At 43.0% G+C, this 26,434-nt stretch overlaps 1 protein-coding gene across 1 annotated transcript in view; it reads right to left on the bottom strand.

Annotated features, from left to right (window-relative positions):
• The window catches only part of RNF19A (ring finger protein 19A, RBR E3 ubiquitin protein ligase), a 99,757-nt gene that overhangs the window by 16,181 nt on the left and 57,142 nt on the right, over nt 1-26,434 (bottom strand). The window contains 3 exon segments of the mRNA XM_075920294.2: nt 11,500-11,662; nt 12,517-12,661; nt 15,958-16,166. Of these exon segments, the coding sequence (XP_075776409.2) occupies nt 11,500-11,662; nt 12,517-12,661; nt 15,958-16,166 (517 nt within the window).

Raw genomic sequence — 26,434 nt, 5'->3', positions numbered from 1 at the left:
ACTAAAAATAAAAAAGAAGTCATACAAAAAATGGAAAGTAGGACAAATTACACAGGATGAATATAGGCAAGCAGCACAGGAATGCAGAGGCAAGATTAGAAAGGCAAAGGCACAGAATAAGCTCAAACTAGCTACGGGAATAAAGGGAAACAAAAAGACTTTATAAATACATTAGAAGCAAGAGGAAGACCAAGGAGAGGGTAGGCCCACTGGTCAGTGAGGAGGGAGAAACAGTAACAGGAAACTTGGAAATGGCAGAGATGCTCAATGACTTCTTTGTTTCGGTCTTCACCGAGAAGTCTGTAGGAATGCCTAACATAGTGAATGCTAGTGGGAAGGGGGTAGTTTTAGAAGGCAAAATAAAAAAAAGAACAAGTCAAAAATCACCTAGAAAAGTTAGATGCCTGCAAGTCACCAGGGCCTGATGAAATGCACCCTAGAATACTCAAGGAGCTGATAGAGGAGGTATCTGAGCCTCTAGCTATCATCTTTGGAAAATCATGGGCGACAGGAGAGATTCCAGAGGACTAGAAAAGGGCAAACATAGTGCCCATCTATAAAAAGGGAAACAAGAACAACCCAGGAAACTACAGACCAGTTAGTTTAACTTCTGTGCCAGGGAAGATAATGGAGCAAGTATTTAAAGAAATCATCTGTAAACACTTGGAAAGTGGCATGGTGATAGGGAACAGCCAGCATGGATTTGTAAAGAACAAATCGTGTCAAACCAATCTGATAGCTTTCTTTGATAGGATAACAAGTCTTGTGGATAAGGGAGAAGTGGTGGATGTGGTATACCTAGACTTTAGTAAGGCATTTGATACAGTCTCGCATGATATTCTTATCAATAAACTAGGTAAATACAACTTAGATGGGGCTACTATAAGGTGGGTGCATAACTGGCTGGATAACTGTACTCAGAGAGTAGCTATTAATGGTTCACAAACCTGTTGGAAAGGCATAACAAGTGGGGTTCCACAGGGGTCTGTTTTGGGACCGGCTCTGTTCAATATCTTCATCAACTATTTAGATATTGGTATAGAAAGTATGTTTATTAAGTTTGCAGATGATACCAAATTGGGAGGGGTTGCAACTAATCTGGAGGATAGGGTCATAATTCAAAATGACCTGGACAAATTGGAGAAATGGTCTGAGGTAAATAGGATGAAGTTTAATAAAGACAAAGGCAAAGTGCTCCACTTAGGAAGGAACAATCAGTTTTATACATACAGAACGGGAAGCAACTGTCTGGGAAGGAGTATGGCAGAAAGAGATCTAGGGGTTATAGTGGATCACAAGTTGAATATGAGTCAGCAGTGTGATGCTGTTGCAAAGAAAGCAAACATGATTCTGGGATGCATTAATAGGTGTGTTGTGAGCAAGACACGAGAAGTCATTCTTCTGCTCTACTCTGCGCTGGTTAGGCCTCAATTGGAGTATTGTGTTCAGTTCTGGGAACCACATTTCAAGAAAGAAGTGGAGAAATTGGAGAGGGTCCAGAGAAGAGCAACGAGAATGATTAAAGGTCTAGAGAACATGACCTATGAGGGAAGACTGAAGGAATTGGGTTTGTTTAGTTTAGAAAAGAGAAGACTGAGGGGGAACATGATAGCAGTTTTCAGATATCTAAAAGGGTGTCATAAGGAGGAGGGAGAAAACTTGTTCATCTTGGCCTCTGGGGATAGAACAAGAAGCAATGGGCTTAAACTGCAGCAAGGGAGGTTTAGGTTGGACATGAGGAAAAAGTTTCTAACTGTCAGGGTAGTCCAACACTGGAATAAATTGCCCAGGGAGGTTGTGGAATCTCCATCTCTGGAGATATTTAAGAGTAGGTTAGATAAATGTCTATCAGGGGTGGTCTAGACAGTATTTGGTCCTGCCATGAGGGCAGAGGACTGGACTCAATGATCTTTCAAAGTCCCTTCCAGTCCTAGTATTCTATGATTCTATGAAATGTTGATGATATCATGAATACAGATGAAGAGAAAGATGATTTGGGACTTCGGTTCCCCATTCTTTATACTTTTCTTAGAAAGTCATCTCCAGCTTAGATTCAGGAGACAAAGTCTGTGTGATAGGTACCTTCAGCTCCCCCCGCCCTTATGTAAATTCCTCATTTACGCTCTTTTTCCTGCAAAGAATGGCCATGTATCCAGGTAATATTCCGTTTGATTTTGTTGTCATTTTGCCTGAGGTCTCAATCTGCCTTTTGTTTTTGAGGAACCAGTTTGTGCCTGCTTCTCTAAACTTGGAATATGCCTCAGTGATGTCATACAGTATATATTATAACTTTGCATACAATTTTACCACACCTATTATACCACTACATTAATGGTCAGCAACATATGAGTTTGCAAATGATATCTCACAAGGCACACTTTGTATAAAATTTACCATAGTTTTTTAAAAAGGGTGAACATTAGGGTACAGACTGTCATGCTTCCTCCTTTACAAAGATGCAGGAGGGCTAGCCACTGGATGATCCATGGGCAATAGGTCAGGATCCTCTTTCTTAGACAGAGCATCTGCCACCACATTTTCTTTTCCTTTTTTCTGCACAATTTCCATATCAAACCCTTGAAGTATGAAGCTCCAAAGTAGAAGCTTGGAATTTGAGGCTTTGGTTGTTTAGCAAGATCAGCAGTCAATGATCTGTTAAGACCTGAACTTTCTATTCAAAAGGTAGGTTTTCAGCTGCTTAACTGCCCACACCATAGCATAGCATTCCTCTTCTGAGACAGAATAGTTGAGATCAACTTTTTACTTAAGGCTTCTTGCTGTTATCCTGTATGCATCCAGACCAACATCTGATGCATCTGTAGACAGTTCAAACATTTTGTGAAAATCAGGACGAGCTGGAGCAGGCTTTTCAGACAAGATTTTATCTTATCAAATTTTTTCTGGTATGCTTTTATAACCCAAATGACTATTTGGGCTGGGTGTTTTTAAATACATCTGTGAATGGAGATACAATGTCAATGAATCATATAATCTCTGGCAGTTTACCATACTGATGAAAGATTGGGCCTGTTTTTTTCATTTGGGGTACCAGCCAATTTACAATGGCTTCAACTTTCAAAAGATATGGGGATATTTGACACTTCCCCCTATGACCCAGTGTTGTATGACCCAGCATTTTAAAGAAGGGACTCTTGCTGCTCAAATTTTACATTAGAAGCCTTTACAGTTAGGTCTGCTTCCTCGAAAGAGAAATGACCCAGCAGCCGCTTTTCTGAGTGGTGTGCAGATGGGGTAAGGCAAGCCTGCCTGGGGCTCCCCGCTGCATCTACATCCCGGATCTGGTGGCCTTGCAGACTGTATGCCCCGGCCTGCTCCAGCCCCCACCGGTTAGCTGTAATTGGTAAGCATCACCCATTAAAGGTGATGCTTACCAGTTAACCATTCACGTGCCTACTGTATACAATTTAAAACTTTGTTGACCAGCCTCTGGAATGTGGTCTCCGGATTACTTGCACCAAACAGTAACACTGTGAATTCAGAGTTCTGTATCAGTGATTAAAGTAATTTTTTTCTGTGCATCCTCATAAATCCAATCACTTTGAATTAAATCAAAAGAATTAAGATATTTAGCTTTCCTTAAAATGCCCAGCATATCATCAGTTCTAGGTGCAATATATATTTGGTACAATAACAGCATTGAATTTTCTATAATCAAACACAAAACCTTATAGTGATTTTTTTCTTAAGGATCAAGAACACAGGTGATGCATCAGAGCAGTCAGACTCTTTAATTAATCCAAAATCTAATACTTTATCTGCTGGGAGGTCGCTGTGGTCCTTTAGTACTGTTTTTGTGTGCTAGCAATTTTGTATTCTTGTTAGAAAACACCTCTTAGTATTTTTGCACTGACAACACCTCTGCTCTTTCAACTGGTATTAACTCACTGCAGACAACAATGCATTTCAGAATTAAGTCATTTTGTCAGTCAGTCATCAAATCAATGAGATGGTGTGCCTCAGTTTCCCCTTCTACACAGCAGATTGTGTTTACCACAGCTTCCCTGGTGTGATAGGCTTTAAGTGTGTGTACATGTTGGGACAAGGTGAGGTCACAGACGACCTCTTGGGGGTGATTCCTGGGGTGCTGACAAGGCCACTGTCACTTGCCTTCCTGTTCCCTGGGGCTTCTCACCACTCAGTCCTGCTGGGCCAGCTCCACTGGTCTCCCGCAGCCAAGGCACCAAGCTGAGATCTCTGCCCCCACCCCCTGAGAAGCAGTACAGACAATAAATCTCTTCAGGTACAAGGTAGGGATGTAAGTGACTAGTTGACTATTGGATAAGAATAAGCTTGTCCAATAGTTGACTAGTGATGCGACTAGTCGCTTCCTCTATGAGAGAGAGGCAGCAAGGGGAGTAGCAGGAGCCGGTGCTGGGAGGAGCCATCTTAAAAGCTGGTTCCCCCCAGCACTAGCTCCACAGGGGGCAGGGAAGGTAGACACACAGCAGGAAACAGTGCAAGCAAGGACTGAAGCAGTCTCTGCTCATGCCGATTCTGCTGCACTTCTGCTTTTGAAATGTACAAGAGCCCCTGCAGGGAATGTACATTTCAAAGGCTGAGGCACAGCAGGCAGTGCAGGGCCAGTCCCCCACTGACCCTGCACGCCCAGCAGAGCTTCTGCTTTTGAACCAGTAGGGCCTCTTGCTACAATTCAAAGGTGGAGGCGCCCTTACTGATTAATGAAATAGTCAATGGAAATCCCATTGACTATTCGATTAGTTAATCTAAATTTCACATCCCTAGTCCAAGGAAAGTGCATTTTAGGGCCCAGCTTCCTGGGATACCACTCCCCAAATTGGATCAAATCCCAAAGAATTATTTGGGTAAGCCCCCTTTAACAATGAAAGGGAGAATGTGCACACTGATGACTCCCCCGGGTAATTATTGTTTACATTGGGCTTGATAGTAAGTGATTTTATTGAGTACAAGCAGAAGGATTTAAGTGAGAACAAGCAGAGCAAAGTAGATTACAAATCAAAAGTAACAAAAATCTTAGCTAATTCTAACATTTGAATCCTCAGCACAAACTTACTATGAACTCACCTGAAACTGTTTCTGTTCCAAGTGCACCTTCAAACCAAGGAAAAGCTCCATTTCCCCCTGGGGTTTCTGGTTCACCCTCCTCGGGTGTGTCCAGCCAACCAAAGACCAAAAGACTCCCTACCTTCCTATTTTTTATAATGAATTCCCTGATTGCATAAGGAATCACTTCGTCGTTCCCTACCAACTACTGCTAAGACTTAATCACAGAAGGCTATTTGCATGATTTCCCAAACACTTAGGCCTCCCTTGATTACTTTCATTCACACATTTCAAACCCATAAAGTGTTCTCTACTCCATATGTCTAATTTTACACACAACAGTGATACATACACCAAAATAAGATAAACATATCCAGCGGATTAAGACATGAAGATCGACAGGTTAACATGAAATAAGTTGCTCAAAGCACCTTTGAGTTATGAAATGGACTTATGGACATAAATGTGCATAAAGCATGGGGGAGGGTGAACTGTCATACATGTACTAGCTGTGTGACAGCATTAACATAAGGATTTTTAACATATGAATCTATCACCTCAAAGTGTCCTTCCCAAGAATTCAGCATTTTGTACCTTTTCACTGGGCTTAATGCTAACACCAAGTCTCCTATTACCAAAGAATGTAACAATCCATCTCAATTTTGAACCCCTTTGATTTGCATATATTCCCAGAATAGATTTTAGGGTCCCATTATATCTTTCCACCAAACCATTGCTATCTGGATGATATGAAGTAGTTTTTTGTTGTTTCACCCCACATAACTTCTATACCTTGCAGAATAGGTGTGACATGAAATCTGACCCACAATCAGGTACCATCTCCTTAGAAAACAAGCTTTGCTAAAGAGAGTGAGAATGGCTCTTGCTATAGTTTCTGCTTCAATGTTAAGACAGGGTTAGAGCTTCAAAATATCTAGTGGCAAAATCCACTACCACTTGAGTCTCTCCCACCTGATCTCCTCCTTGTCATTTATCTTGACAAACTTAATATGTTCCATATCTAGCTCTGCAGGGTCAGGTACCAATCTTTCAGATAAACTTTAGGCACCTCTGGTGTTCTGTGATTGTGACAGCTGCACTAATATGGATTGGCTTAGGGTTTAGTTTCTTTCACCTTGGGGCACTGATTTCTTGGATGATCAGTGGAGTTACACTGGTGGCACCTTCACAGGAGGTTTATGATGGGGATTACCAGTAGAGGATTGATTCTGCCTGGGGGGTGAGGGAGGAGGGGAGACGGGGGAGAAAGTGATGGCAGGGAGTGCTTAGTCTCCCGACCAACATAAAACTGGCCATAATGGATTGTAAATTTAATAGGGCCCTACTCATGAGACATCTGGGCTTGCGCGAAGGTATGAACTTGTGTAGCTATCTTGGAGAACAATTTTACAGACTTATTCAATGAGCAATTTTTTACATCAGACCATATGCTCAAGAAATGTTCTTAAGCAAACACCTTTTCCTTTTACCCATTTTCTTATTAGGTCACATATCTTACAAATATTCACTATGACTCATACCAACACTCCTTTTAAGATTTCTAAATTTCACCCTATACACTTCAGGAGTGAATTGAAACTTCTATAAAACAGATTGCTTAAATTAAGAATTTATCACCGCTTACTAAATTGGAAATTCGTTAAATACATTCAAAGCGTTACCAGACAGTTTTGCAACCAGCATGGGGAGTTTCTTTTCCTCTGGAATCTTACGAGTGTGTCACAAATTTTCTAAAGTGGTGATGTTTTCCTCAGTGCAATCTGTCTCTCTGTATGCAGGACCCAGCTAACCCTAGCTGTGGATTCCTCAATGACAGGAGATGATGTTGATGCTGTCATGTTTTTATATCAGCTCTAGATTATATTTCTTCTGCTTCTCCTCAACTTCTTGTTGTTCTTGCTCCCTGGTTCTCTTCTGACTTTAAGCTTCTTGTTGTCTCAGCTTAGTGGCTTCACTTATGGGATTCTTCAACTTCCTGTTCCTTCAGCTCCACAGCTTTTCTACAGGCAGCTTCGTATGTAGCAGCTGCTTCTTTCAGTCTCATCTCTGCCTTCCACATTTGGTCCTTCTCTCTCTCTCCTTTTGCTGCACTCCCTCTGGCCAGCTCTAATTTTGCAATTGTGTCACTTTCACTCATTGTTATGCTTTACTGTCTCTATTTTCCTTACCTGAAATAAGCAAAAAGAAAAACAAACTAACCCTCCTTGGACAGTTTCCAGCCACCACACTTGAGACTAAAGTGCTTAAAGTGTAAACTTCACTCAAAACAAGCAGCTGTGAATATACCCTGCCCCTTGTTGTACCAATGAGGCATCCCCAGGGTACAATCTGGACTGATAGACAGCTGTGTCCCCTCAGTTCTCCAACCCACTGTGCCTTTTATACGGCTTTGCTGAGAGAGAAACCACTCTTATCATGCCCACACACAGCCACTAGCTTGTAAATCACTCCCAGCTATACTGTGTAAGTGCTATACATAGCAAACCATGTATTACAATGCAGGGCAACACCAGCAAACTCCTGACCCCCAGAAAAATGCATCTTGTATTGCTCAGCACCTTCCTGCACAATACAAGATCATATAAAGTCCATTGTTTCATTAATAGAAAATTATATGCACAAATCTTTTTGTCTTAAATAAAGTTTCCCAAACACTTCAATCCAAATACACACTGGTTTAGATAAAGTAATAAAGCAACTATCTTTACAGAAAGATAGACTGTAAGTGATGACAAGTAATCAGGCTTAAAATTCAGAATTGGTTACAGTGAAATAAGTAAAAGTAAAACGCAACTAATACCTAACTTAATAGGCTAAGTGAATTTAAAAAAGGTCTCTTACCACATGCTGTAGAAGTCTTACTGGCTGAATCTTTCAGCCAGAATCCCTTCCCAGTCCAATGACGCTTTCTTTGTCCTTTAAGTGTTGTAGATGCCACGAGTGAAGATGAAGGGAAAGATGATTTAGGACTTCTATTCCTCATTCTTTATATTTTTTTTCTTAGAAAACCATCTCCAGTTTAGGTTCAGGAGACATAACGTTCATTTCCAGCTTTTTTGGGGGGAAGGGGGCGGGGGGGGGGGTCGGTCAAGAGGTAAAATCCTTGCTTACAACCTTTTTCCTGCCAAAGAATGGTCGCTTGATCAGGTGATATTTCATCTGATTTTGTTGACACCTGGACACCTGGCTGAGGCATCAGTTTGCCTTTTGTCTTCAAGTAACTAATTTGTGCCTGCTACTTACTGTAAACTTGGAATATGCCTCAGTAATGTCTTACAGTAGAATTTTATAACTTTACATACAATGTTGCCACATATATATTTACCAGGATAATAATGGTTAGCATATTGTGAGTTTTCAAATGATACCTCACAAGGCATACTTTGTATAACATTATCGTAGTCTTTTAAAGGGGTGAACAGACTGCCATGACAGGCACACTTTGCCTTTTACATATATTATTTTGTAGCTGCAATCAACTTAAAAAGAAAGATTAATTATTGTTTCTTCTTTAAAATAATCTTTATTAAATATTAAGCAATTATTAAATCTTATTAGAGACTTATTTTTTCCATAGTTTTAATAAAGTGGGAGATGAGAAGGGGTTTCAGCAGTGTAGCCTTTACCAAGGTTCAACTGAGAAGGATAGGGCAGGAATTGTGCCCAGTGCCTGTGTGCCCATTTGTGATGAGCGTGAGGACAGGGATATTTCAACTCCCTTATGTCTTATTGCTATCTTACGTATAAGGAGTTTGCAGGGCCAGTCCCTTTATTTATGGCCTGCTCTATACTTTAGAAATTTTCCAGGCCACGTGTTTGTCTGTAGCAAATGTTATATGAATTTGCAAGGCCTTGGTGCAAACTGTGCCACAAAACTTGGCTACCAAACTCTTCATAGCTCTTATGGTCCAGAGTTAGACTCAGACTATGCCTAGACTACAACACTTTGGTGCAGCTGCTTTGCTGTAGTGCTGGTGGTTGAGATACCCTAATCTAGGAGTGGGGAACCTTAGGCCCCGGGGCCACATCTGGCCCTTGGCTTGCCTGGATCCAGCCTCTGAGGCAAAGGACTCCCCTCAGCATTAGGGAGCCTATCCTGGCACTTCAGCCCCTCCTCTGCCTCCCTGTGGAGCTGGAGCACACAGAATCTACTAGCCTAGGCCCTGCTAGGCTCCAGTGTGCGGGAATGTGGGGAGTGTCTCTCTTCTTCTCTGTTAGGGGCCATGTCAGTGAATATTTTGTTTGTTTGCTTTTCACTTGTGTGCAGCCCCTGATTGATTTTTCTGTGAGTCAGTGGCCCCCAACCCAAAAAGAGATTCTCTGCCTCTGCTCTAAGCCAAAAGGAGAGAGCGCTCCCTTTGGCTTAACTCCTGCCTCCAATAGAGATAGTAGCTGTGTCAGTGCGAAACGTTCTTTCACGGACATAGCACTGTGTCACTGCGGTGTGGGAAGTCACTGGGCCCTGTACCCCCATTTGCAGTCAGAGGCAACTCTCAGCCAGCAGGTAGAACAGATGGTTTATTAGTCCACAGGGAAACTGCGTAGAACAGACTTGTCAGCACAGTAACCAGAAGCAGTCAGTACAATCCATCTTGTGGAAAGGGGGCCCAGAGTCTAGGGCCCAGTCCTCCCCTTTCTGCACCTCAAGCCAGCAAGACTAACTCACACATGCACCAGCCTGCCCTGCTCTGCAGCCAGACCTGTCTTCCCCCTTTTCCAGCTTCCTGGGAAAAAAAGTGTCACCTGGTTACATCCCCTCACCTCACACTCAGGTTACAGAAAGCATCAGCCATTGTGTACGTGGGAAAGGCTGTCACCAAAATTCCCATCACCATCTAGGTATTGGTGCATTGCCCAGGGAAATTGAGGCACACGCATGCACGTACACAGAGTTACCACAGGCCAGTAGAAATCACATGTACCATAACAAGAGAATAGAGCGAATGCAATCCCCCTTTGTCACACACGGTCAACACCAATGTTTAGATCAGTATAACTTTCATTGCAATTATTCACATCCCTGAGCAACATTAGTTATAATGAAGCTGCAAGTGACCCTGCCCCAAACTGCAGAAGATGATGAAAACCTCCCCGAATCTCTGCCAATCTGATCCAGGAAAATTCCTTCCTTACTGCAGATATGGTGATCTGTTAGATCTGGAGCATGTGGGCAAGACCCAGGAGCCAGACACATGAGAAAAAATTCTTGCAGTAACCCAAAGCCCTCAGTGTCTCTATCACTGTCAGAAATATTTGCTGCTAGCAGTCGCAGATCAGTTCCATACCAATGTATCAGAGGGGTAGCCGTGTTAGTCATGCATCTGACGAAGGGAGTCTTTGCCCATGAAAGCTTATGCTCCAACACTTCAGTTAGTCTATAAGATACCAATGTAGGCAGTCCCATCTACCATCTCCTCAATAAACTTATCAAGCTCAGTCCTGAAGCTAGTTAGGCATTTTGCCTCCACTGCTCCTCTTGGAAGGGTGCTCCAGAAGTTCACTCCTCTGACAGTTAAAAACCTCCTAATTTCAAGCATAAACTTGCTGACTGCCAGTTTATATCCATTTATTCTTGTGCCCACACTGATGCTTAACTTAAATAACTCCTCCTCTCTTCCTGGTATTTATTCCTCAGATGAATTCGTACAGAGAAATCATATCTCCCCATAGCCTTCTTTTGGTTAAGCTAAACAAGTCAAGCTCTTGGAGTCTCCTCTCAATAAGGTAGTTTTCCATTCCTAAAATCATTCTAGTAGATCTCTTCTGCACCCCATCCAGTTTGAATTCAAACAAAAGAGCTAAGAATTGCACACAATGTTCCAGATTAGGTATCACTAGTGCTAGTATAATGGTACTAACACTCCCCTAGCTCTACTGGAAATGAGCTGTCCTTTATTTGATGGTATCATGAGTTTTCATGGGCACAGCCCACTTCTTCAGATGAGCAGTCATCTGAAGTGGGCTGTGCCCACGAAACTCATGATACCATCTACATGTTTTGTTAGTCTATAAAGTGCTACCAGACCATTTGTTGTTTTTTCCTGTACAGACTAACTCGGCTACCCTCTGAAGCTTCTTTATTTGATGTACAATTCATTTGCATGTGTGTAGAGCTTAAGTGATAAGGCTCTTATAAGAACACAGAGAAACAAATGGAAGAGCTATTAGTAATTGTGTGGACATTCAAAATTAGTCTTTCTTCTTTTCTTATGCAAGGGTTGAGAACTGGTTTTGGGTGTGCAAATAGAAGAACCTCATTTTGAAAAACATGGCTTCTGACAAATAAAATGAAGCTGATAACCATTTTCCAAGTTATGCCTGAACATATTTGGCAAGGAATCATGAACAGCGCCAACAGAAAGCACATCAATGCATATGTTCAAGAGTGTTGCATTTTAAAACCAGAAGCAAGGTAAAAAGCACAGTGCACTTTACCTTACGCCCCACATACACAGGGATTCCAATAATCATAGCAGGAATAGCGATACCAGCTATTAAAGCAATTCCTACTGGAGCTCCAACAAGTGTTCCCAGTTGCCATAGTATTTTCTTCTTACGGCTCCATGGTTTCTTTCCCCAAAACGTACAGCCTGATGGGCTAATAGAAACAAATTGTAAATAAATACATACAGATGCTTAGAAATGAGCCAATGATAAGCTACTATAAGACATTACAATGACAATATCTAATAAAATTTATGTTACACAGATGGTGACTGTTTACAAACTTATTTCTTTTGACCTTTCAGATGCTCCAATGTCCTTTGCAAGGCACTATGAATCATACACCACATAGTCTTGTGCTGCTCAGTGCTAAAGCAAGTTGTCACTTCTACACTGAAACTATGACTTCCGACTATATCCAGTTAACACTCAAAAATAATGGTCAGCACCTAGGACTGCAATAAAAGTAGCTTTGTTAACATCTACAGCCGCATTGCCCAAACTGTGGGTTCTGACCCCCTGGGGGGTCGCGGTATCACAAAGTTTGAGAACCCCGATCTACAGCATTTCATTGTGTGACACTAAATATGAGCTGCATCTATCTTTCTGAACTTGAAACAAAGTTAGAGAACATTTGATTTTTATTTTCTGAAATAAGATTGACAAAGAGACTATTTTAAGTACCTAAATGAAAAAAAAATCCATTTCTCATACATATACACTAGAGGCTTTTCCTCTGCTCTGCTGAGATACAAGATTGCCTCTGGTTGACAAGAGAACCTGGCCCTACATATTTAGCACAGAACAATTATCCATCCAATCAGAACTTTAACTCAGCCTGCATTAGTATAATATACCTGTTTTTCCTGAAGTTACAGGAAGTCAAAACAGGGGAAAGTAATGTAATGTAAAATCAGGAAACAGGATGTATGTAATTGCTGAACGTACAAAATGAGAAAATATTTGTCTCATATACCCTTTGACAATAACCATTTTTCCTAAACATACCTTAAATAATGCAAATCTGAGATCTCTTTCATGCACAGCCAACAGAATTCACAACCACACACTGCACAAGTCATGTGGTTGCAGCTTCCATCATTCATTTTTATTATGTAAGCAGCACAACGCGGGCATGGCTTTATATCATCAGCTGTTTAAAACAAAACATGAAGATCATACCATTTCTATGAAAAAGTGAAATTCATCTAAATGCAGAAAAAAATACTTATGAGATTTGACTGATCTATGGTAGTTCTGAAGAAGACCTATCTAAATCTTTGTTATAAAAGTATGCTTCACTAAATCCTAAATTACAGGCAGTTTTTAATCATGACCATTTCAAGCCATCTATAAACTAGAACTAATCACAATAATAAATTAAAACATAGAAAATATATCATATTTAAATAGTTCAAGTGTTTCAGACAACACACACCCTTAAGAGAGATTTTCAAAATCAATAAGATATTAAATAGGCACACATTAATAAACATGAATGATGACAGGCAAACTCTGCATATAATCCTTTCCTCATTTCATAATCTTCACTCATGAGTCCTCACTCCCCAATCCTTATTTCTTCTTCACACTGACTATGCACGTCACCTTCACTATTCCATATCTTTTGTTCTCTTTTTCACTCTTCTGCTTCACTCCACTGCATGGCCTCCCTTAATGCTCTTGCTTCCCAAACCAGAAAATGTAAATTTATATTTGTTCAGAAAAATCAGAATCTGCCTAATGCTCTTAAATGAACTTACCACTGAAAATATCTCTAAGAGTTTATTTCTGCACAGACAAGTGAGGGACAGCACTTCCCAAAGGGGAACCTTAATGATAGGAAAGACAAGGCATGGCATACTGACAAGATTCTGTTATGACCTAGACTATTTCCGAGACTGCTACTCTGATTCAGAATTACAGGACAAGCAATTTACTCACCATAGCACTATAAATCACCTGTGTGTAGCAACATTAGTTATGTAAAGCACACCTCACAGGTTAACTAGCCAGAAATAACCTGCTGGTGCAGAAGAAAGGTGAAGGCCAATAGGCTTTTGATGGAGAAAATGAGGCTGTGAAAAACTGCAGATTCTCTCTGCTGTAGATATATCTGGCATGGGAGAATCTGCAGCAGGTGTAGAAACATCATAACCAGCTTCTACACCATCTTCCCTGGTGCACAGGAATAGGGATTGATGAGAATATGGCAATAGACAGCATGTACCGACTGGCATGTATTCCAGTGGTGGGGAATGATATTTGATGAGGGGAGGCCACTCTAAGATTTTTGGTAAATGGTCAAGTGCGGCACTTTTCTATGGAAGGGCTGTGGGGTCTGTGACAGAGGTTGGGTGAAGTAAACTCAGGGTGGGGGGCTGGGAGAGGGTGTGAGATCAGAGGGAATTTGGGTGAAGGAGAGGGCTGCGATCTGGGGCAAGGAAATGGGGTCCAAGGTTGGGTAGGTGGTATGGGTGCAAGAGAGGATTCTGGCCTGGGGAAGAGGTATAGGAGGGGGTGGAAGGTGATCTGGAGCTGGGATGGGAGGGAAGAGGTTGCAGAGGGTTTGGGTGGTAAACTGGGGCAAGGCATTGGGTTGCAGGGTCCATATGTGGATATGGGTACAGAAGGATTCTGGCCTGGGGGAAGGTTTAGAAGGGGTGTGGGATCTGGGAGGGATTGGGGGGAGGGAAGGGCTGGTGTGTCAGAGGCTCTAGTCAGCAGCACTCTCAAGCAGGCTTCCTCCCCAGCCCAGGCCACTGACTGGCTATGTATATGGCTCTCTGCACTGAAGAAAGAGAGGAAAGAGGGAGAGGCTTCACATGGTGCCTCCCACCCCAGCAAAATCTCTCAGCTCCTATTGGTCAGAAACTGGCCAATGGGACCTGAAAAATTATACTGCACTGTCCCCACGCTCAGCAGAATCTCTCAGCTCCCGTTCGCTGGTTTCCGGCCTATAGAAATTAAGAGATCTTGCTGGGGGGTGGTGGCGGGTGCAGCATGCTGATGCTTCTACCTCCCACCCTTCTCCCTACAGATCAGAGAGCAACATGGAGCAGCTAGCCACTTTTATTGGTGCTGCTCCCTGCTGTGGGGCGGGTGCAGGCCATATCAAAAGGCTTGGCAGGCCGAATTCAGCCCGTGGCCCATATCTTGCCCGCCCCTGTTATAGTATCGAGGGGACCAGATCCAGACTGCTTAAGTCAGGGCTGCCCATAGGCTACAATTAGGTCACAGAATCAGGAAGACATAATTAGACACATGATACAGTAGAGAATCTTTCCTCCCATATGTCTAATTAGTCTGTCGGAGAAATAAACCAGCAATAGTTTAATTTGACCAAGCTTGTGTCAGACAAAACAGGCATTTCTTGGCGATACCAAATCATCGCTCCACTGATTAATCAAATCTCCCTCTTTACTCAGTAAGAGCTGCAATAACTCAGACGCGTGAAGACTAAGTCTATCGGAAATCTTCTGGTTGCCCAGTGTAGAAAGACTTTATCGATTAGTAGAAATTACCTTGATGCATGTCTCATGCAGATTAACATTCTTACATGTAATCTACCAGATATGGGAATTGGTAGCAGACCTGCCTGAAAAAACACTTTTTTAAAATCAATAAGCACCCTGCTTTTTAAAGTCTAATTATACCAGTTTTTAAAACCTTGTCAAAAATTCCACTGACAGGGTAAAAAAACTGTTTTAGCCATGGAAGCTAGACAAGTGGGAAGAGTGTGATTCTAGTCAAACAGAAGTAATCCAAAGTGCCTGGCTACAAGTTCACTGAAGATTACAGTTTTAAACTACAAACTGAGTCAAGAATTCAAAACCTTAAAAGGCCTGTAACAACTGAAACGGTCAGCTTTGCACCTTTTAGGATTATTGAAATGTATTTATTTAGGTAAAATTCTGAAAATTTTGAACTGCTGAAAATTTCAGCAGTTACATGTTTACACTCGGATTGGGGAGGGGTAGGCAGTGCCATGGGAGCTGGTGCACATGGGGAGCCAGTTTTTAAGCTGGCTCTCCATGTGTACCAGCTCCCGTGGAACCATCTGCCCCCACATATGCCGCTGCCTCTGTAGTAGAGGCAGCAGAGTGGAGCGCGGGTGGGGAGGTGATGTGTGTAACCATGAAGGTTAACCGATGAGCCAAGGCTCATCGGTTAACCATGTACACGTTCACACTATGACATCCCTAGCATCTTTGTGATTTTACAATTATTGAAAACCAAAAATTTCCCATATTAGAAAGTCTCAGCTTTTTTAAAATTAATATAAAGCTGTATTAATATTTTACGGTTTTATGGAACAGGTATGAAAAAGAAGGAATGAGGGACAGAGCTAATGAAGTCGTATGTTTCTTGGTTTATAATATTCATCAGGTACATAGTTCTGTAATTGTATTACAAAGACATTCTACAGACACACATGATCATAAATACCTGCTGCTCCAGACTCCTGGCTATAGCTAATAGATGAAGAACGAATTGTTCTCAGGCGTAGACTATGGGCTCTTTCCTGGCGAGCAGCATCACAGGTCTGATTTGGATGCCAAATTTGCTTACAATGGTAGCAGAACTCAGTTCCACAGCCTTCACGCCCACAGGTAAGTTTGGGACAGCTGGCGCAGCCAAAAGCAATCACAGCATATCTTAAATAATCAAGAAGAGTGGGAGAAATAATTTTGTTAATACAAAAATAGTATCTCTAGACAAGCTGGAAGGGCACTAACAAAAGCAGCTTAAGCATGTACTCTTTGCTGGGGAAGAATGGGGACTGTAGCTAAGGCCACCCCACCTACCTTCTGAGACCCAGAACTGTTCAAAGCATCCCTCAGAGGCACTAAGACAGACACAGAGTCACCTCTTCCCCTGCAATTTAGGTTGGGGGGGGGGAGAACTACAGGGAGGAGCAGCTAGAAACTAAACTGGCAGAACTCTTGCAGAAGAGCAGTTTAAGCAGGGACAGATATATACTAAAAATATTTTTCTACAGCTTTGCCCCACAAAATAACAATTGTAGCATCATATATATATATATATATATAAAATAGCCCAATGTCTGTGACTCTGTAATGCTGAAACGCTAGCTGTTCCCTCTTGGTGGCGCTGTTGCCTCCCGCCATGGCGCTCGGCTGACTTCTGCGCCACTCAGCCGGGCCGCTGCATGGTAGCAAGCGGCCGTTTGAGGTCCGTGCTCCCCATGCAGCACAGGGTTCTGCATGGGGAGCACGGACCTCAAACGGCCGCTTGCTCCCGCATGGCGGCCCGGCTGAGCAGCGCAGAAGTAAGCCGAGAAGCACAGCGGGAGGCAATAGCACTGCCCAGAGGGAACAGCCAGGGGGTGGGGCCTGGACAAGCGTGCGTCTCTGACATCAGGAAAGGGCGCCAGATGCAAAAGGAGGAAAGTGGAGCAGACACAGAGGATACGGAGGAGAGCGAGAGAGAGTGAGAGAGACGCGGCAGGAGGAGAAGAGAAACACAGAGCGAGAGGCGGGTAGGGGAGTAGAGAAAGAGAGAAAGATGGAGAGAGAGGCAGGAGGTGGATGAGAGCTGAGAGAGAGAGAGAGAGAGAGAGAGAGAGAGAGAGAGAGAGAGAGAGAGGGCGAGGGCGAGGAAGTAGAAGGAGAAGAGAGAGGCTGTTTGAGCTGCTTGCTCCCACACGACGGTCCAGCTGAGTGGCACATGGCGAAGAGGCGAAGGGGGGCAGAGCGGTGATGTACATGCCCAGAGGGCATGACCTGGACGAGCGTGCAAAGGAGAGTGGAGAGAGACTGAGGAGGAGAAGAGAAAGAGAAAGAGAGAGACGGAGAGAGGCAGAAGGCCAAGGAGAGCTGAGGGGGGAAGGGGGAAGGCAGGAAGAGGAAAAGGAGAGAGACCGGAAGCTCAGGAGAGAAGAGCAACGTGGAGGAGAGACATGAAAATCCCGTCTTATAATTAGCGTAGGGTATGACTACATTAACCACCCTAGTTCGAACTAGGGTGGTAGTGTAGACATACCCTAATTGGCTAGTTAACATAATGTTTGCCATCCTCACATAAGCACTTTGCTTCTGTGTTAGTTTTCCTTCCCTTACTTTGTCTTATATAATGATAGTGTAAACTATCTCTGGCAAGGACTCTTTACTACTCTATTTGTACAGTGCGTAGCATAACTGGTCCCCAATCTCAGTTGTTGTCTACGCACAACAACAAACAAACATGATTTATAATAATGCAGTGGTTTGGTCCTGCAGCAATTATTTCTTGGGGAAAAAGTCAGTACTCCAGCATGTATGACACACTGATGCAGCACCTACAAAGAACATAAATAATATATTGCTTTTCTGGATATCTAATAAGTTTCTTCAGAACACAAATTAAATTTCTAAAAACAAGTTCTCTTTTAGGGGCAAATATGCATCTGGGGTTAGCAACTAAAGGGTAAGGCAGCTTTTTAAAAGTATTTAGGCATTGCTGCACTCAGCATTGTAGGCCTAACTGATTTAGGAGCCACAATGGGACTTGGCTTAAGAGCTTAAACCCCTTTTGTAAATGACACTTAGGCTCTTTAAGTCTAAATTAGGGATGTTAAAAAATTGTATTCAGGAAAATGTCAGCGGTTACACATTTACATGTGGGGAATAGCTCCCTACAAACACCAGCTACAACTTGTCACCCTTGTGCTACTGTCTTTGATACAGAAGCAGCAGAGTGGAGGGCGGGGAGGCAGCTCCACAGGAACTGGTGCCCATGGGGGGCCAGCTCCCCCATCCCCTGCTTCTGCCTCTGATCCAGAGGAAGCGGAGCCCAGTGGCTGCGTGTAACCATGAAAGTTAACTGATGAACCCAGGCTCATCGGTTAACCATTTACTCGAACACACTACCACATCCCTAGACTAATACCAGTAAATATCCAGGCCTAAGAGCATACCCAAATGTTAAAACAGAGTTTTAAAATAGCAAATGCCATATAACCTCATTCTCTTCCCTCTATGTCCATCAAATCACACAATTTCTGTTCAGGGCTTTCTGCATCCCGGAGACATGGGATCGGGGTTTGCCTCTAAGAATTTCCATGAACTGCAGTTACGTCAAGCAAAGACTAAACAACTGGTAAACTTAACTGTCCATTTGCCTAGAGTCTCTAATGACAATCAAAACATTTACATGAGTATAGTTACCATAAAAAGTTATTGGATGTTTTTAAAAAAAACCTAAAGGCTATCACAGCACTTGAGTGCATTAGTATTTTCAGAATGCATATGATAACATTTATTTACAACAAAATTATCTTCATACTGCCACAAAATCAAATTAAGTACAGCCCAGAGAGGTCTAACGGTAGCACAACATATGCTGCTACAAAGGAGATCCAAGTTCAAGTATCCTGTCCGTTCCCTTACTCCTAGGTTGATGAAGATCAAGAATACTGAAGAAATAGCATGTTCAGAATGCTAAAGATAGATGCAAATTGCTGTTTCGCTAATCCACTCAAGGTAAAAACTGCTGTCTTGCAGGTTTCACAGAGAGTACATCTCCTCCGATAATACTGACAATCCAGATACAACACAGCTTGGACAAGATTGGAAGGATGAAAGAAAGGAAATTGAAGCTCTTGAGTTCCTCAAGTAGGTCTGGAGGAATGAAAAAATCAGTATATCTATGAGGGAATCAGTATATCTATAAAAATCAGTATATCTATAAAAATACATTATATTTATGGGGGAAAATATTTATGCTGGCATGGAAATATTAACATTAAAGATTTTCAAACGTAACTACAGAGGGAACCTCGCTGGCCTGGCATCCTTAGTATCTGAGTAATCCCAAATGACAGAGTTTGCCAGACCAGGGGAGGTTCCCCTCCTGGAAGCTGGCCCTGCTTCCTGCTACAGGCCTGCTGCCCCCAGCCCTGACTGGGGGCTATGCTCCCCAGTGTGCTGACCCTGGTGTGGGCTGCACTCTCACCATCAGCCCAATCGGCACTCCTGGGCTCCAGTCCAAGCTGCGCTCCTGGGCGCCGGTCCCGCTACCTCTGGTCCAGAGCCACTTCCTCCCTTGCTGCCAGCAGAGTCTGCAGACTGGCTCCATCCTGCAGCTTGCTGGCTCTGTCCCGTGAGGCCCGGGGCTTGCCCCTACAACGAGAAGCTGGAGCTAGTGCTCCTGCCATATGGGGAGAGGGGAGAGAAGGGCATGGAGCTGAGTGCCAGTGTTGGCTCCACGATGCTGGGGAGGGGAGGGCTGGGCCTTACAGGCCAGAACCAGGCAAGCTGCAGGCCAGATCCCCTCCCCACCTCTGGTCTAACTGATCACCATATTTGGGTGGAAAGTATTTTCCCCCAGGTCAGATTGGCAGAGACCCTGGGGATTTTTTGCTTACTTCTGCAGCACAGAGGACTGGACATTTGTAGGTTTAAACTAGAGTAATGGTGTATTCTTTGCAACCTGAAATTTTTTAATTCAGCTAGCGCTCAGGGCTGTAGTACAAGAGTGAGTGGGAGAGGTTGTGTTGTCTGGGATGTACGGGAGGTCAGATTAGCAGATCACAACACTCCTTTCTGGCCTTGAAGCCTATAAAAGGGTAAATTTTGAGAAGCAAACGGTAACTCCTCACTACTGCAGACTCCTTTAATTTTATTATGAGTTTTGGGATATTTGATGTTTTTCTTGAAGCCCTAGCTTCTGGAATAATATAATGATATCTGCTTTTATTTCATAATAAAATGTATAAGGGTCATGAACTAGGGATGTTAGGAATCATGTAGTTGAACAGTTGTGTAACTGCATGAAATTCAATAGTCTCCAGGGGCGGGGCCGGCAGCCAGTACATTCCCAGCTCCACATCCAGGAAGCCTCCTGCTACTTGCACTGCTGCCTCTGTATCAGAGGCAGCAGCCCAGGGTGGCAGGCAGGAGCCAGTCTATCAGGGCAGCCAGTTTAAAATCCAGCTCCCTGCGCAGACCAGCTCCCACCTCCTGCCCCTGCTACCTCTGATACAGAGGCTGTGCCGCGGGGTAGCAGCGGGGTAGCAGCAGCCTCTGTCTGTGAAGAGCTTGGACCTCCCACGACAGTGGCTGCTGGTACGGACCTCCCTCTGTCCGTAGTGAGCCCGGGCTGCTATGGATAGAGGCTGCTCCCCTGCCTGCCCCCCCACTAGCCATGTGGAGGTGGGGGGGAGAGGTGGGTCCACAGAGCAGGTACATGTGGGGAGCCTGCTTGAAAGCCTTCTTCCCACACATTTCAGCTCCAGCCTCCCCTCCCCTCCCGCCCCACTGCAGCCTCTCTATGGGTATGTCTACACTGCCACCCTAGTTCGAACTAGGGTGGCTAATGTAGGCATTCGAAGTTGCAAATGAAGCCCGGGATTTAAATATCCCGGGCTTCATTTGCATCTTGCCGGGCGTCGCCATTTTTAAATCCCCATTAGTGCGGACTCCGTGCCCGCAGCTACATGCGGCACGGAGTAGGTAGTTCGAATTAGGCTCTCTAATTCGAACTACCGTTACTCCTCGTTTGGCTTGTCGGTTAATCGCGTCGTCGACTGCACGTTGACATCCCTATCGTGAACAAAGCTTGAAAATGTGAACCAAATGAATTCTAAGTGAAAAAACCAGAAGCCAAACATAAAAGAACTGAAAATGCATTTAAAGATACATGATTTCTGTGTGCTTGGGTCTGGCAATATTGATTCCCCAAAGTAGAATTCAGCCAGGACAGTGAAATTAAACATAACAATTTTTAAAGAGGCAAGGTTGGTGAGAACTTGTGTAAACTCAAAAGTTCATGTCTCTCATGAATAGAAATTGGCCAATAAAAGATTTTCTCTCATCCATCTTGTCTTTCTAAAATCCTGAGACCAATACTGCTACAACCCTGAATACATTAATTTTCAGGCAGTCTGGTGTAGCACTGGAATTAGAATTTTGTAACTAAGAAGTCAGTTATAATAAATGTATGTTGTAGCAAAAAGTTTGGATTGAACTTAAATACAAGATGTAGGCCTCAGACAGGCCAGGCAGCTTTGTTAACTTAGCTTTAGCTCTGTTTGATGTTAGCATGTTAAAGAGAAGAGATGGAATATTGTATTACATAGTGATGTTACTGTTAGATGAGGCCTTGTAATGGATAGAAAGAAGTTTAATGTTGAAAGACTTTGTAACTTTGTTAAAGTGACTAGAAGTACCCCTTTGTTCCATGCTGCAATTCTGTAAATGTATTGTTTGTGTGAATGAGAGAATGTTTTAGGAGAGATAAATGTGAAGGCCACTGCATGCTCAAAGGGTCAGAGGAGGGGCGGGAGACTCATAAGCACCAAATAATCATCAACTAAGTGAAAACACACTGAAGTCGCAGACTACCAGGGCAGACTGGCGAACCCTGAAGTTAGTGGCAAGCACCCCTTGATAGGGAACCAATAGCAACTTTCGCTGGAAGGATAACACCCCCGAGAGGTCGTCAGCATACGGATATCAAATGACTGAGAGAACAACTTCTTCCCGATAAAGCTTATGTGGTAGGAAGATTGATTGTGATGCCAAGTGACTGATTAAGGCCTGACGAGGCAAAATGCATAGACTTGCATGGAAGAAAAATCCTATAAAGGAATGGGTGTCTGGTATGGTTCTTCGGGTTCTGTCCTTCAAAGACCAAGTGGAGCATCAGTCTGAACTGACAAGAATTCGGTTCCCTCCCTCGCACTCGACCTATCTGGCCAGTAGGTTGGGCCAAGCAACAGACTGGTAACTATTCCATCAGCGGTGGGTGGTGTGTGCGTGTGCGCATGCGTGCGTGTAAAAATGCATATGCTACTTTGTTATATTATCAATAAATGCGGCATGTTGCCATATCCCCCATAAAAAGATCCCATATGTTTCTTTTAAGTATAACACTGTCTTGCTAGAGATTTAACAGTGTAAGCAGGAAAAACTGTGCAGCCTGGAAAAACCCCTCTCAGAAAGGAGAGATGCAGCTCACCACCCAGGAACAGGGACAGCTGAGGAGCCAGGAGCCTTGAGTGACTGCTCTTGAGACACCATGAAAGGAGGAACAAAGGCACAGTTGCCCTGAATTGTGACACATTCCACAGCAATAAACTAATTTGAGAAAAATACATCTATAATTTTGCAAGTTTATACTCTGCAGTTTGTCAAAGCACAGATGTAGAAGAGAATGCCTAGTGCTGCACCATGTAACAGTTAAAAAGCATGTTTGTTCATCTAGAGAGAGTGTATTTCTTAGAAATCTATCCTTGTAATTACTTTCTGCAATACCAGAATTACTGTGGAGCACCTAGCAATCACTCCACTTAATTTTTTAACTTACAAGTATTCAATACAATGTTCTTGCTGTACACTCAAATAGCACAGATGTATTTGTAAAATATTTCTGGTTTTCTTCAGTGGATCCCTAATCCCAGATTTCAGAATTATTATACTCCCTGCCCAATCAGCTCCAGCCTCCTGTTGGCTCTCACTCCCAACCTCCCCACCTAGGCAGTCCCACTGTCACCAGACTCCTTCTCCAGATCTACTCTTTACCTCTATAATGGTCCAATCTTGTTTCTTCTCTGCATTTCAATGGGACTGCTTACTCCGCCTACTACCTATGTACCAAGGAAGTGAAAAGGGTGAGATGACAAGACAGACAGGTCCGGTGCCTAGACCCTGTCCCTGCTCAGAGCAGCTGGGAGAAAGCATTTCAGGGAACTCTGTTGCCTGGGTTGGAGCATGTTCATTTGCTGTGTGAGGATGGCACAAGTGCCATCTGGTCAGCACAAGGTGAAATGTGCTACAACAGGGGTGAGCAAGATGTGGCCAGCGGGGGACTGCTTGAGTCCTCCTCTGGCCATGCTCCCTGCAGTGCTTAGCTTTTGAAATATACATGAGCTCTCCCAGGGCTCTTGTACATTTCAAAAGCAGGGAGCATGAAGCCAGTGGGGGACTGTTTGAGTCCCCAGCTCATCCCAGGCTCTCCACAGTGCTTTTGCTTTTGAATTGTAGCCAGAGCCCTGCTCTGGCTACATTTCAAAGGCGGAAGTGCCGCCAGTTCCCTGCTGTGCCCCTGCCCTTTTCTCCACAGAGACTGTGCTGGGGGGAACCGGCTTTTAAGCCAGCTCCCCCCAGCACCGGATCTTACCCCTTCCCCTTGCTGCCTCTCTCTGATAATGCTTGTAATGCCTGCCATCTCCTCCTCCAGGTCACAACTCCCTTCCAGATCTTGCACCCTCTCCTCCTACATCCCTCCTGCAGGCCAAAATCCTTTCCTGCACCTGTACTTCCTCCCAAACCCTGCACCACATTCCCCTGCCTCAGATCACAGCCCCCTCCTTCACCTAAACTTCCTCTCAGACTCCACACCGTCTCCTGCACCCCACTCCTCTACCCCAAGCACTCTTCTGCACCCAACCTCCATCCCAGACCCCACACTCCTTCCACAGAAGTGTGGACGTTGATCACTTAAAATTTTGGAGTAGCCTCCCATTAAAAATTATTGCCTGTGTGCTAGACCATGGAAGAATACAATACTAGGATATTTTAGCCGTTCAACCCTAGAAAGTCTGCAGAGCATGAACTTTTAAAAAGATAACTTAGCTAAATTCGGGAGATTTTCACTTGGAAAGCAAAAGGCACATTCTTGACACCAAAGATACCCAGCATAGAAAAGTCTATCCCAACTGATGGAAGTTTAGAAAAGTTATAAACAACTGAAAACAGGATCTTATAATGAAAATTGTCAGACAAACCTAACAGGTAGGGCTACTAGCACCACCTATAAAATACAGAAAATTAGTTAGGCTCAACGGATACTGTGTTCCAATTGAAAAACAGATTAAAACACTCAGCACTACAGAAGACCATGTGCTAAAGTACTGTACATTTGTTCATAATGATGTGTTCCTAAGACACAGTGTGAACATCCTTAACGTTTGTGTTTTCAAATGGCACTTTTCAGTTAAAACAAAGCATTTTACAAAACCCACTGTTGATAAAATTCAGTGGCACTGAATTGATACAATTAATCAGAGAGGCTCTAGATGGAAAAAACCCAGATTAAATTTGCAAACAAAGTATGTTCTTCTAAAAGATACTTAATATTCCAAAATACAGTTGTTCATTAAAAGAGGGTTCATACTGAATATAATAAAAGTTTTCCAAACACACACACACAAAAAAAGGAGTTTGTTTGGATGTACACATTCCCCTGCAACACTTACAACACTGTAACACCATGGTAATGCATGATGACAAACATGTAAAGCTATTCTTTATATTCTGTACACCATTCAGTACGAACTAAGTAATAACTATCAGCGTTTACAAGTATTCATTTTAATTTGCTAAGTTTTTATTATGCAAGCAAATTTTAAATCAGTGGTTTATATTTTAATTGAAAAAAAAAAAAAAGGCTAAGTTAGGAGCACTGAAGAAGTTCCTTAACTTGCAGTAGTGATCAAGAAATTTATCACAGAACTGAACAATCAAAAGGGGAGGGAATAAAAGGATGGTCACAAAAAAGTAAGATCCTTTTAAAATAAATTTGTCTACACTAAGAATTCTTTGTAAAACTTCCAACTAGTGGGAGCTCTAGTACAAATAAAGGAACTATCACTAGATTCATTTTTATTACTATGTCCATAAAACCTGCTTTTCAACAGCTTTAAACCAACAATCGATAAGAACTGAAGAAGACTTGCCAGTTCTATGATACTGATCCTCCAAACACTTGTACACGTTTTTAGCTTTAAAGACATGAGAACTTTCATTCAAGTCAATGTTATTACCCACACACTTAAATTTAAGCATGCATATAAATATCTCCAGGATCAGGGGCCTAAAATTCCTACAAGAGAATTTTTGGGTAACATTTTTAGTGTAAATAAACTCTTGGTATGTACTACTTTACTTATTTTTTCATCTTATAGTTTGCTGCCTTTATCCTTCCGGGTTCCTTCCTGTACCCTTCTTCCCCTGTCCCCCTCTTGTTTTTAAGCCCACTTCCTTTGGTCAAGGAAAATGTCTTTGTTCTGCAAGGTACCTAAAGCATTATCCAAGACGTGTTTGATAAATAGCTACATTTTGTGAAGTAGCAAATTTATTCTTATTAGCAAGTTTAATCTCTCAGCTCCCATTGGCCAATACCCTCTCTCCCCCAACCTCCTCCAGGTCACAAAATGTACTGAGATAATTTGATAACAAAAGCGTAGCAGAACTTATTTACGATAATGCTCCAGATTACACAAGCACATTCGCTGCAGTGCTGTTAGGCTAGCATTCTCACTGCAGTTCTGTTTCTGCTCTTAAATCATTGCTTAAAAGCCAGGAGAAACTGCATGCAAATTTCTGGTATGGAATTAGCACAAATGCAAATTAACAAAAATTCTACAATACATTATTCTACTGAGGAAACAGCAATTTCAAAATTCATGAATAGAAGTACTTCTCCATACATAAACTATTGAATACTTTCTCCCCCTATACCACTACATCAAAAGTAGGGATGTAAAAGTATGACCATTTGAATGGTTAACTGATAAGCCTGGGCTTATGGGTTACCATTAATGATTACATGCAGGCTCACGCCCTGGTTCTGGGGAGCTGGCTGCAACCCTGCACTTCTGGCTCTGTATCAGAGGCAGAAGCATGGGGCAGCAGCTACCTACCTCCCTTTAGCGGAGCTGAGGGCAGGAGCTGGTGCATGCTGGGAGCTGGCTGCCATCCTACGCTGTGGGTGCGTGTAACTGTATACATCTGAGATTTCCAGAGGTTACCTAATTATCTGCATTTTAACACACCTAATCAAAAGCAGACTTCTTGTTTTTGGCCTCAAGCCTCTGTACAAATTTGCACATTCCCTTCTTCCATTCAACCTACCATGTCACATGCACTGCCTCTACTCTTGCCTTGCCCCCTGCCTCTTCTCCAAGGCTCCGCCCCCACTC

Source organism: Pelodiscus sinensis, chromosome 2, assembly GCF_052426305.1.
Source record: "Pelodiscus sinensis isolate ZL-2025 chromosome 2, ASM5242630v1, whole genome shotgun sequence".
Taxonomy (NCBI): domain Eukaryota; kingdom Metazoa; phylum Chordata; order Testudines; family Trionychidae; genus Pelodiscus; species Pelodiscus sinensis.
The sequence above is the reverse complement of the archived record's forward strand: the minus strand, read 5'-3'. Positions and strand labels throughout refer to the sequence as shown.